The 12,949-nt window shown below is 40.7% G+C and overlaps 2 protein-coding genes across 3 annotated transcripts in view; one reads left to right on the plus strand and one right to left on the minus strand.

Annotated features, from left to right (window-relative positions):
• Window positions 1–7,763, minus strand: part of sfxn2 (sideroflexin 2) — a 14,030-nt gene extending 6,267 nt beyond the window's left edge. For both annotated transcript variants that reach the window (XM_050060160.1, XM_050060158.1), the window contains exons 1-4: window positions 7,614–7,763; window positions 1,984–2,237; window positions 1,474–1,644; window positions 1,281–1,379 (exon numbers count right to left, since the gene is read on the minus strand). In XM_050060160.1, coding sequence (XP_049916117.1) covers window positions 1,281–1,379; window positions 1,474–1,644; window positions 1,984–2,138 — 425 coding nt within the window. In that variant the 5' untranslated portion in view covers window positions 2,139–2,237; window positions 7,614–7,763. The remainder of the gene's footprint in view (window positions 1–1,280; window positions 1,380–1,473; window positions 1,645–1,983; window positions 2,238–7,613) is intronic.
• A 205-nt stretch (window positions 7,764–7,968) lies between these two features.
• Window positions 7,969–12,472, plus strand: arl3b (ADP ribosylation factor like GTPase 3b). The gene is made up of 6 exons (XM_050060174.1): window positions 7,969–8,117; window positions 8,627–8,770; window positions 8,912–9,028; window positions 9,153–9,203; window positions 11,112–11,297; window positions 11,389–12,472. The coding sequence occupies exons 1-6, from the start codon at window positions 8,115–8,117 to the stop codon at window positions 11,434–11,436; spliced, it is 549 nt and encodes a 182-aa protein (XP_049916131.1). The 5' UTR covers window positions 7,969–8,114; the 3' UTR covers window positions 11,437–12,472.
• The last annotated feature ends 477 nt before the right edge of the window (window positions 12,473–12,949 follow it).

Consider the following 12,949-nt stretch of genomic DNA (forward strand, 5'->3'; position numbering starts at 1 on the left):
AACCTCTCCAGGTAACGAGTATCATTAATACACGACGTGCCCCAGGCACAACATTTAGCTCCAAATCCACAAAACCAGCCTGAAAATGAAGGAAATCTGAAACGAGTGCATTAGAGTCAATGGAGCACAGCTGGACCCTGGTCTGAGCCGGCCTGATGCTGCGTTATGATTGCCCAGTCTGCGTCCGGGGGCGGGACTTAGCAAAGGGTCAATTACATTCCTGCAGAAAACATGAATGGAGTACTGGTCTGATTATAATTGTGGTTGTATGGAGAACATACCAGAAGTTGTATGTTCTTCTATTACGCATTTTATGCTATTTGACTCCCAGGTCAAAGCCTGGGGTGCAAACTGTGGAGCATGCTCAGAGCGCCTTGGCCAGTTTGGGTCCGATTGACCGTATACATGCAGGAGGAATTCAACTCTCAATCGTATTATCTTGGTGTGTCAGTCCAACTTTGAGAAATTTGATTGAGTACGATTTCAGTTGGACTAAGGTGTTTATATATATTTTAAAGGTCGGGTTTTAGTTGCACTAACATTAATAAATCCATTTTCTCTAATGTCATGTAAATGTATTGAATGACTGAACACCAAGATGGCCGACATGACAGCTCCCCAAAAGTGATGCCAAAACATCTCAATTGTTCCCTGGTGGCTGGCTGCAGTATCATAAACCCCCTCCATGTTAGCGGATGGGACATGGGCCAAACTAAAATATCAAAGTACACGTCAAAGAAATTTTAGGTACATTTTAGGTAGCTCTTATCACACTGATGTTTGTTGAAGTGTTTGGTTTTCAGATTAGTTTGATTTGAATTAGTTATCTGATGCCATAAAAAGGAGGTTTCACGTCATGATTGACAGCTGCGTGAGCCAATCAGAGTGCTCAAGAGCTATTGTGCTGCTCTTGATTAGTTGGATGAGAGTATGGGTGGAGCTGTGCAGACTCTGGCTCCAAATGACGTCACCAGCAAAAGATGGCTGCACCTGTATGGGGGATATTTTGGCTTCATTTTTGTACAGTCATAATTTAACCTTGTGCTGCTGTTGCCTTTATGTTAATGTGGCAGCGTTAAATTCAGACTTGTTGGAAGATATGTGGAAATGTTTTTATGTCCGACCCAGGAAGAATTGCTGTTCTAACGTTCATGTGAATAAATCGGAAACTTCTTCAGCGTGTCAAATTGCCATCAGAATTACGAGATCTAGAAGAGTTTGGAGACACAACACATCAGTTCCTTTAAACAGTCCACTGATAGCTCACAGTGAATTCTTACTTGGGAGTGATGGTGGAGGCAGCGTTACGGTTTGTGTAGTTGACCAGAGCGTTGAAGGACTGATTGACCCACTGCCAGAACACCACCGCAGGAACTGTCCTAGAAAACAGACAGTTATGAAACTCTAAAGCTGTCCTCTGTGAAACTGTAGTCATGTAGTAAGAAGCAGCTCGTCCTGGTTGCTCTCCCGCACCTGTAGAACTGAAGCATGGCGCCGGTGATGGCCATGCCCCCAGGGACCTGGAAGGACATGCGGCCGATAAGGTTCATGCGGTCTCCAGTGTCTGGGTGGAAGGCCGAGTCGTACAGCTTCTTAGCGTAGTAGAGCTGCTCCTCTGTGGTGCCGGGAGGGATGGATCCTGCCCTGCAGAGGGCCACAAACACACCGACACGTTTTCACACCGTCAACTAGATTCTTCTTGTTGAAACTTGCAGATGGCGGTTAAAAAGCAGACACCCGGGAATGAGCCATCAGGGGAATATACCCCACCCAAAAATGGATTTCACAAGCTGTGTGTCTTATCTGTTCTGCTGCCTGATATATGACACTTCATTTAAACTCATTTAATCTTTAAAAATCTGTACTGAATTAAAACGTTTTGGATACGGTTTATTCATGCAGATAATATATGTATAAATCAAAATATAGACTTATTTAAAGTTATAGTTTGGATGTTTTAAGTGGGGTTGTCCGTCGTCTTACCTGCAGCTCTCTACTAAAGCTTTGGCCTCGTCCAAGCGTGCGTCAGATAAGAGCGCCGTCGTGCAGTCTGTGATGTTGAAGAAGTGCTTCAGTCGGCCCATGAACGTAGACTGATCCCATCGTGGGGCGTCGATGTCAAATGAGCTCAGAGCCATTGTGGTTGTTAAAAAGCGGTTCCAATTTAATGCATTAAAAAGTCTGTGGAGAAGCTCCGTTTACGCTGCAGGAGGTTCCTCAGCAGCTGCAGTCACAACCTGCAGACAGAGAGAGGATAAAAATGTAATTATATAAATGTGCTGTTGAAAATAAAGAAATTACAAGAGACTGACTGGGCTGAAACTGCAGTAACTCATTCATAGTTAATGAATGAATTACATGCATGTCTTTTGTCTGTTTAACACAACGGGTTCTTTTTTAAAGTCAAACCAGACAGACCTGGTTTAAGCTGATGTAACATTAACAGGTTTTTAGCTCAGTGGGTCAGAAAAGAACAGACGACCTTTGAACTCACACTGAGAGAAAATTAATTGGCAACTTTTTAAACAATTGATAAATAACTCTTAACAATTCTCAAGCAAAAATATTACTTATTATCTAGTCCCAGCTTCTCCAAACCGATGATCTGATTTTTTCTTATGCTGAGGAAAGCCCAGGGCTGAAATGTGTCTGTTTCCTTCTGCTGCTGACACGTAAAAGTGTTTGGTACTTTTTTGTGAGTGACTGACGACTTAATTTGCTAATTTTTTCGCTTTTCTTCATCAAGTTTGACTGCAACCTGAATATCTTTGGATTTTAGTTTGTTGAAAAATTAAAGATTAAAGAAGCTACTTTGAAGACCCCTCCTTGTGCTGCGGAAAATTAGAAAATGCATTTTTCATTATTTTCTGACATTTAATAGACAAAAAAATTTACTGTTGAATTTTTTCCTGACACTGATGGCACAGTAGTATGGAGGCAAATAAGAGACTTAGGCCTTGTTTACATGAATACCGATACAAATAAAAACAGAATTTTATTCATCCTGTATAAAAAAAATTCCGGGTTTACACGATCAGTTGCGAAAACGATATCCCTGTTTACATGAAGACGCAAAAACGGCAGCTTTTTGCTGTAATTAGCATGCCAGGCCAGTAGGTGGCGATACGCCATATGTCAAACACCATAGAAGAACGTTCTGCGCAAGCACAGTGATTTGTTTTCCTCTTGGCGCTAGTGATAAAAACAATGATAAACTACATTTTAACCTTATGTAGCAGCTGCTATGCACTTACTAAAATTGGGCACAGCAGACGTCCTTGTTCGCCGATGTAGCGGTGATGTTGATGCAGCAGTGGTAAGTTCATTTGTAAGCTCGTAAGTAGTCCCAAAAGTGCTAACAAAACGTAAACAACCTGTCTCCACAGAAACGGATATTTTTTAAAAACTTTCACTTTGGAAGCCATTTTTGAAAATCTCAGTTTTCGCCGAGAAAAACACCGGTTACGTATAAATGATAGGAGCAAACGGAAAGATAAATACCCAGAAATATACGTAACCGTATAAACAGGCCCTTAAGTATTTTTATTTTATCAGCGACCGAATACTCAAAATAAAAATCTAAACACCACTGAATTTATAGCATTGAAATACTTTTAGTTGAAAATCATGTATCTTTTTTTCATGATTAACATAAAATTTCTTAATTTGAACTTCCAAAAGTTTCAAAAGCTTTAATTTATTTTTTTAATGTTCAAAAATTCAGATCCAAAAATTCAAGTTTCAAAATTTAAATAAAATAAAAATAAAAAACAAAATATCGATCAGTCAAATTCAGATGTAACATTTCAAGTTGAAAAAATTCCAGAAGATCAGGTTTTGACCACATTTTCTAATTTTTATTTTTCTGAAGTTTTGAAACACTGAAATTCATTGAACAACATTTTGAACAATGAAAAAATAAATCAAATTCAGCTTTTGATATTACAAATTAAGAAATTTCATGCTTTCAAAATAGTAAATTCAGGACAAATAAATTCAGATATATGGTTTTTTAAAGTAAAACATTTCAATGCTTTTAATTTGGTGGTGTTTAAAGGTCAAAATGATGTATTCAGTGGCCGTTAAAAGTCAAATACTTGTGTCTCCTATTTGCCTCTATAGAGTTTTCTAGAGCTGCAGCAATTTGTCATTTACTTCAGAAAAAAAATCACCATTTTGATAATTGATTAATTATCTCAGGTATTTTTGTCTTATATGATAGTCAATGAAAAACTTTTTATTTTATTTATTTATTTATTTTTTTACATTTTTTAGACTAAGTGACGGCAGATTAAACAATAATGAAAATAGCTGACCCTAAATTATCCATGTTGGTACTGAACCTCAGCGAGTCTGCGGTACTAACCCACTCTCGACCCTGTGAGAGTGGTCTTTGAGATATTGTGTGCACCGCACTGAGCTGTAGTTTTTGGCTCTCCCCTCCCAGGCTGTTGGACTTGCTGCCAACATGTGCCCTTGGGATCAAACCCCAAACAACCCTGAACAAACACAAACTCTTGTTTCTCCCTAAAAAATTCTCATGGGCCTAACTTCCACTAGAAATCATTGACCACCTCCTGGTAAATGGTTCCATGGGTTGTAATTTGGGGTTTTTGCAGCTGCAGCATTCTGCCTCTTATTACACAACCAGAGGAACCAGAACCTGCTGATCTCAGCTCAAACTATCCAAACACCCCGCTGTGCATCTTCACATTACATTACTAATCATTTACTGTAGGTGCTCAGTGAAATCTCACAACAGAAACCTGCCGTATGTGGTTTAATCTTTGGTAGATAAAGGGCGTATGAGGAGAGGAGCATATCAGCGCTGTCTGAAGGCTCAGCCTGGCTGGAACTGGATCGTCTCTGCTGCTGTTTGTTTAGAAAGTAGGGTAAAGGCCCGCAGAACGTTGTGGGGGACACTGAACATGAGCCAATGTCAACGTGGCCCTACATCCCTCGACATAATAAGAGTATTAAAACAAAGACCTGAACTCACAGAATGGGCCTGCAACTAATAATTATTTTCAGTACTGATTAATCTGCCCATTATTTTCTCCATTAATTGAATAATAATTTGTCAATAAAATAATGAAACATGCCCGCTGTAATTCCCCAGAACCCAAGGTAACGTATTCAAATGGCATGTTTTATCCAACCGACAGTCCAAAAATCCAAAGATATTCAGTTTATTATCATGTATGACAAAGAAAAGCATCAAGTTATCACATTTAAGAAGCATAAAACCAGCAAATGTTTGCCTTTTATTGGGTTAAAAAATTATTAAATCAATTATTCGATTACTAAAATAGTTGCCAATCAATTTTCTGTCAATCAACTAACCAATTAATCAACTAAGCGTTGTAGCTCCAACCACATTGGACAAGTTATTTTCATGATCAGCTCACCTATGACTAATCGCACCATAACGATTAGTCGTTTAATTGTCAACTATTGAATTAATCTCCAATTAATTTAATTGATTCATCAGTCTTTTAACCAATTCAGTCAAGAAAATCAAGTAAAAATTCTCTAATTTTTGCTGTTTAATTAGAATATCTTCTGGTTTCTTTGCTCCTCTATGACAGTAAACTGGATATTTTTTGGGTTGTGGACAAAACAAGACATTGAGGACGACATTTGGGCTTTGGGAAACAGAGATCTTTTGACATTTTATAGACCAAACAAGTAATCGATTATTTGCGAAAATAAACGACGATGAAAATAATTATTAATTGCAGCCCTGATAATTAATTGTTTACCCTATAAAAAGTTTGTAAGGAATAATGTCTGTTGCTCAGAAGTAGAGTGGGTCATCCACTAATCGGAAGATCAGCGGTTCGATCCCTGGCTGCTCCAGTCTGCGTGTCGAAGTATTCTTGGGCAACATACTACGATGATGAATGATAATGAATGATTACTGAGTAGCAGGTGGCACCTTGTATTGTAGCCTAGGCCACCAGTGTGTGAATGTGTGTGTGAATGGGTGAATGAGACGTAGTGCAGTGGCTTTAGTGGCCAGAAGACTAGAAAGGCGCTATACAATTACAGTCCATTCACCCTTTACCATAATTTTCCGGAGCCCAAAACTGCAGCTTCACAGTTGCTTGTTTTGTCCAACGGTCGAAAACCAAAAGATATATTACGTTAATAATTACATAAAAACAGAGAAAAGCTTTAAACGTTTCACATTTTAAAAGCCGGAACTGCTGAATGTTTGATAAATGACTTCAGAGAAGAATCACCTGTCATAAAATTTGTAGCCGATTCATTTTTTGGACTGTTGACTAGGTGTTTCAGCACAAAAACATATCCAGAAAATAAAACTAACTGAATAAACCTTAAGCATTTTCACTGATATAGTTGTACAGTTTGCGACACTTTGTTGTCCACAGATGAAGAAACTTGTGTAGCCTATGCATAATAAACCATTTTCAATCAATTTATAATCACACAAACACCTTAAATGTGAATATTTGCTAGATTTTTTCATCTTCTTTAATAATAAATAGAATTTCTGAATGAATAACAACTACAGCTGCGACGATTCGTCAATCTACAGAAAATCTGCAACTATTTTGATGATAAATTCATCATTTCAAGTCATTTTTTAAGCAGAAATACCAAACATTCTCTGGTTTTCACTTCTTAAACATGAGGATTTCGTATTTTAATTCAACATATATGACAGTCATATTAACATCTTAATGTTCTGGATTGTTGGTCGGACAAAACAAGCAAACCGAGGGGAAATACTTGTTAGATGCAGCCCTCGTAATATCAGAATATTTGGCTTTTGGAAACAGCAATGGACAGCTTTCATTACTCTGTGATGTTATTACATATTCTTGACAAACCCCTGAAGATATTTTTATTGTAATTTTTCAACTCTGTTTCTTTTATATGTAAATAAACTGGTTTCTGGTGTTATAGATCAAATGATTAATCGATCCTGAGCCTAGAGAAAACCTTGAAGTCGCTGCTAAAGACCCACCTCTTCTTGCTGGCATACATTTGAGCTTGATATCTTAGTTGACTCCATCTTCTCTGTTGTGCTGTTTGTTCTCTACTAACCTTAGTGTTTTCTATTGTGGTTTGCTTCTGTGTTCATCTGTTTTGGTAGTCTGTGTTCTACAAATAAAGTTTGGCTTGACTTGAGGATAATGGCAGTAATTGCAGGCAGGAGATTGTAAATCTAGGACATGAACAGGGCTTGCAGTCTGACAATGAAGTCTGAGATCAGTCTTGAGAAACTGGATCTGCAGGCCAGAGCACAGCCAGCAGCTGAATACATCTGGATAAGTATCTACCTAAAACACAACAGTATGGGCAGGTTAAAGCTCGTGCATGCACCACGTGTTAAAACACACATACAGCTCCTCTGACAGAGGCATAACCCTGATGTGTGTACAGAAAGGTTAGTCTTGTGACATGTCTACTAACCAAACTGCTGTGAAAAGAGTTAAGACATGTAAGTCGGAGCTCAGAGTGATGCAATTCATAACTCAAGTTACCAGCTGACCTCTGCAGGAAGCAACATAACCCAACAACACAACGAGCCGTAACATCGACACACGAGCTGCAATCTTTAGAGGCAAAACCAGAAAACATACCTTAATGAAATCCCTCCTGGGCCGCCTTTCAGAGCAACCTGACAGGTAATCAAATGTGCTCGTGTGGCATAGTAAAGACATGTGCACGTGGCATGCTCTCCTCCAATCACGGGTCGGGGCAGCTCCCTACGTGAAAACCGGCGAACGCCAAGCTATGGTGTTAGCTGAGTTTACAACGGCTTTTCAACTGTTGTGCTAACTAGCTAGCTAATTACGTTACCTTTTAAAAAAAATAAATAAATAAAAATGACGTGTTGTTCAATGAAACGTATTAACACGAAGTTATTTATTTTAACGTCAGTGGGCAAAACCCGTCCACAGAATAAAACATTGGGAACCATTCCTGGTCTGTATTTGACATATTTAGCTGTTAGCAGCTAAGTTAGCTAGCCACTCGCCCGCCATGTTTGGGGCTGTCCTCGAGCTGCGTACGTAACCTTGCGTCTGACGTCACCCCCCTTAGTAACCCTCTGCGGCGTCTCCAGGAGAGAAGGCAACAAGATGGTGAGTTTAATTTGTCGTATAATAATTAGCTATTAACCGCTAACATCACGTAAACATGTGAACATATTCGCATTAAGTAGCGCTAGTTTTAGTATATTTGAGATATAATGGCCGCCGCTGTTAGCGACTCGCCGAGAAAAAACATTCAACTGCAAAAGCTGCCTTGTTGCTTCGTTCAGTTATCAGGGGAGATTAGCTTAGCACGTTAGCTACACTTAGCTCCCGTTTGCGTGCCGTTAACTAGCCCTGCGCTCAAACAACAAGCCCGCAAGGCACAGAAAAATAAACAAAGAAGATGATGTGACGAGCTGCTAACGGGACGTGTCGTTGTCCTCACACACCGGTACCGTTAGATGGGTGTTTGCCCATCTCCAACAGCCACAATGGGGACTAGAGTTGCACTTGCACGGCCTGTAAAAAGAGATGCATCTGTACAATGGTGGTCAGCTGCCACAGTGCTCCCCCTGTCAAAGTAACATCACATGGCTGCTTTTCACTGATTGTTGCAGGGATTGCTGTCCATCCTGCGCAAGCTAAAGAGCACACCAGACCAGGAGGTGAGGATACTGCTGCTGGGTCTGGACAACGGCGGGAAGACCACCCTGCTCAAACAGCTGGCATCTGAGGACATCAGCCACATCACCCCCACACAGGTATGGACGGAGGTCTCATAGGTGCACCACCTGTTATTGGAGCAAACAGACACAACACAACAAGGATGTGTGAATTTTTAGGGTCAGGAATTACATGTGTTTCCCTTTTTTAACCCACTTCATGTTTTCTGTTCTCTGCAGGGATTCAACATCAAGAGCGTCCAGTCTCAGGGTTTTAAACTGAATGTTTGGGACATTGGGGGTCAGAGGAAGATCAGGCCATACTGGAGAAACTATTTTGAAAACACTGACGTGCTGGTGAGTGGATTTTTCTTAAAAAAAAGTTTACATTCCTGTTTTGATCCGTTCATCCTTGGTGTCGTCACACATGCACCGAGGACCTGCTGCACATGCTCACAAGGAAAACTTCCCTTTGTTTCAGATTTATGTCATTGACAGCGCTGACAGAAAGAGATTCGAGGAGACGGGACAGGTATGTACACTGCGTGTTAGTTTGTGTCAGTGTGGACTGTGCCTTTACTGCGATACTTTACGGTTACACCTAATGATTATTTTAATTTTCTATTCATCTGGAGATTGTTTTCTTAATAAATTTGATTAATCATTCTATCTACACAGTGTTGCTAAATAGACAAAAAATCTCCATCACATTTCCTTGGAGCTTTATTTTGTCCAACTAACCCAAAAACATTGATTTCATTCAGCATTTACTATCATAGGAGGCAAAGAAAACCAGAAAACAGCTGCTATTGATAAGTTAAAACCAATGGCATCTCTGGACTTGTTAAATAAATAAATAACTTAAAGGTCCAGTGTGTAGAATTTAGAGACCTCTATTGGCAAAAACGGAATATAATATTCATAACAATGTTTTCATTAGTGTATAAATCCCTGAAAATAAGAATTGTTGTGTTTTTGTTACTTGATAATGAGCGGTTTATATCCACATACGGAGCCGATCCACTTCACAGAGTCCGGCATACTGTTTTCTACAGTAACCCAGAAGGGACAAATCAAAGACCTAGACCTTTAAACAGTTAGTTGAATTTCAGAATTGTTTCAGACTATTTTTCTGTCCTTAAACCAATTGTTTAAGTTTGAATACAATGTTTTACAAGTCTTAAGTCTTCATAAGCAAATTGGACGTGACGTTCAAGTCCCCAATTGCTGACGACGAAATGAGATGGACGACATTTGAACATTTTCCCTGAAAGACAGTGTTAATGGGGATTTAATGTTTTTTAAAATGAGACCAAGTCCTTTTGATGCAGGAGCCGGTCACTGTCTTTGTTGGGTTTTAACAGAACAAATAAGAGATGGGCGGTGCAGTGGTTAGCACTGGGCCTCACAGAAAGAGGGTCCCTGGTTCAAACCCAGGGTGGGGAAGCTCCTCTGCGGAGTTTGCATGTTCTCCCTGTGTCAGTGTGGGTTTCCTCCAGGTACTCCAGCTTCCTCCCACAGTCCAAAGACATGCAGGTTAACTGGTGACTCTAAATTGACCGTAGGTGTGAATGTGAGTGTGAATGGTTGTCTGTCTCTATGTGTCAGCCCTGCGATAGTCTGGTGACCTGTCCAAGGTGTACCCTGCCTCTCACCCAATGTCAGCTGGGATAGGCTCCAGCCCCCTGTGACCCCAACAGGATAAGCGGTTAAAAAATGGATGGATGTTTGTAAACACACTCACCAGTTAAAGTGAAATTAAAGGCCAACCACAGATTCACTCTAGTTTGGTGTTTCACCTTCTTATATTTGCATTTTTTTTTCCATTTCAATGTTTTTTGGATGTGTGCTGCTTACAGTCGAGCACCTGGTTGCTACCTTTTTATAACCTCACCTGAGCACTGTGGGGTTACACGCTCAGAAATGTCCCGAACACAGAAAATAAGGGTGCTTTCAGACCTAGAGTTGTCTTGCTTTGGTCTGAATCAGGGACTCATTTTGTCACTAAGTTGTATAATTGCCTAGAGTTGGTTCGTGTTCTCACGGCAGCATTTACAAGCGGACCAGATCAAATGCCTTGTGTGAGAAAGCTGCTCTTGATTGGTCAGAATTTCCATGTGGGAAAAATCCAGGAAGTAAAGCAAACGTTGAAGAAGAGTACACTTGCAAGATAAATGTGACACTTTCTAATGTCACAATGGAGGGACAACTACGCAGGTTGATTTTAGCGCTGCTCATCGTGCACTATATTGCTGTCATTGTTCATTTTAGTCAAACCATACAGTTTGAAAACGAGGCGCAAACAATATATCCCTAGAGTCCAAGTTTCAAGTCTCAACTCTACAACTCAAACACAAAGCTCTTGAGTCTCATATTTTTGCTGTCACAGTATTTGTGTGTGTGTTTATGTGTAACTGACAGATGTTTGTGTGTGTTGCAGGAACTGGCTGAGTTATTGGACGAAGAGAAGTTGAGCGGCGTTCCGGTGCTGATCTTTGCAAACAAGCAGGACCTGCTGACGGCTGCCCCGGCCTCCGAGATCGCGGAGGGTCTCAATCTGCACACCATCCGGGATCGCATGTGGCAGATCCAGTCCTGCTCCGCCCTCACTGGTGAGGGGATTCAGGTGAGCGCTCCAGCTGAGCTTTTACTTCTTTCTTTATTTGCATTCATCTTCATTCTTCTTCTCACCGCACTGCTGTTTCTCTTCCTTTCAGGAGGGCATGAATTGGGTCTGCAAGAGCGTGAACTCCAAGAAAAAATAGCTCCGCTTCTAGTCTTCTGCTTCTCAGGAGGAACAGCAGCAGCAACACATACACTGACACACATCGCAGCCTCCTGAGCCTTAGTACGATGGGATATACCTGTGAATGTAAACACACTACTAATCCAACATGGACCTGGAGTTTTTAACCCCCGCATTCCTGTATCGCTGATGTCTACTAACCTCGACACATCTTCCCACAAAGAGAGAGGGGGGGCGGTTTGACTTGAAAGGAAACAACATGTCAGGAAATCGACCTCCTCTGCCCAGACTACCCACGTCACAGCCACCGTCCCAGCCAATCCACAGCTGCCATCCACAGCCTGTCACAACCTCAAACATTCCCATTAAAACTGCTGTCTTTCATTGGAATTCCAGCTTGTTCTTTAAACTCTTTCACACACTGTCCTGGAAACCAGCCCCCCCCCCCCCCCCCCCCCCCCCAAACCTCTCCTCCATCTTTCCCTCCATCTTTTTCTCACAGGTTGATATGTGTTGTTGTTTTTTATCATTCCATGATGGCTGTACGCTCTTTTTCCTGCTATGGCTCTGTTTGAAGTGAGGTATATTTTTGTAATTGTTTTATTTATGGTGAAGTAGAGAGTAGAGTGCTTTCAAACAACAACCGGCGTGATGTGTGTGTGATTCAAAGGATGTTGGAGAAACGGTTTCCAGCTCTCCCCACTAAAGAAGATTACTGTACATGTTAATATGTATAAAAAAGAAAGATGAAGTGGTGAAGAGGAACTACAATTTTTGGATCCAGTGTAAATAGCTCGGCCCTGCGGTCACACGTTATGTCCTGCACATGTTATAGAGTACACGTTACCCTGCTGTAGCCTATAACGTCTGCGTATCTAACGTGTGTAGATTTTTATCAGAGGTATACGTACTGTACATCCCAATGCATTTCTCTGTGCTTGTTGGGTTTGTGAGGGAATTCACTCTTTTGGCATTTCCTTTTGATATTCTTGAATGTAATCTGTCCAGAATTGAAGGTACTGTATGTGAATAAAAAAAGACGAGAAATTCAGAAATCACAGAGTCGTTATTATGGAATTGAAATTGCTTCTCGGGCTCACTCAGATCTCACCAGGCTCCGGTGGTCACACACCAGCAGCAGGTGGAGTCAGCTGTTGGTGACAGTGTGGAGAGGCCTCTGTGGGAGACAGCAGCAGGACACTGGATTAAACAGAGCACTGAAGTCAGTATTAAAATGTACAGGGAGGGATAAAAACAAGTGTACACGACCACAGAAAGTCGCATCAAGATTCTGCTTCTCACCTGTAAGGCCCGTCATAATCAAGCCCCTGTACTCTTAGATCTTCTTCTTTCTTCTTCTTTGTCTGCAGGTCTTAAAAAAGTCTCAGACTGTCTTAAATTTCATAAATATTCAGCCTTGAAGGTTCAGTGTGCAGGATTTAGGGGGATAGTGAACAGTGATGGAATTTCAAATAATAAATATGTTTTCATTATTTCATAATCACGGGAAAATAAGCATTGTTGTGCTTCTG

This window comes from Epinephelus moara, chromosome 13, assembly GCF_006386435.1.
Source record: "Epinephelus moara isolate mb chromosome 13, YSFRI_EMoa_1.0, whole genome shotgun sequence".
Classification (NCBI taxonomy): domain Eukaryota; kingdom Metazoa; phylum Chordata; class Actinopteri; order Perciformes; family Serranidae; genus Epinephelus; species Epinephelus moara.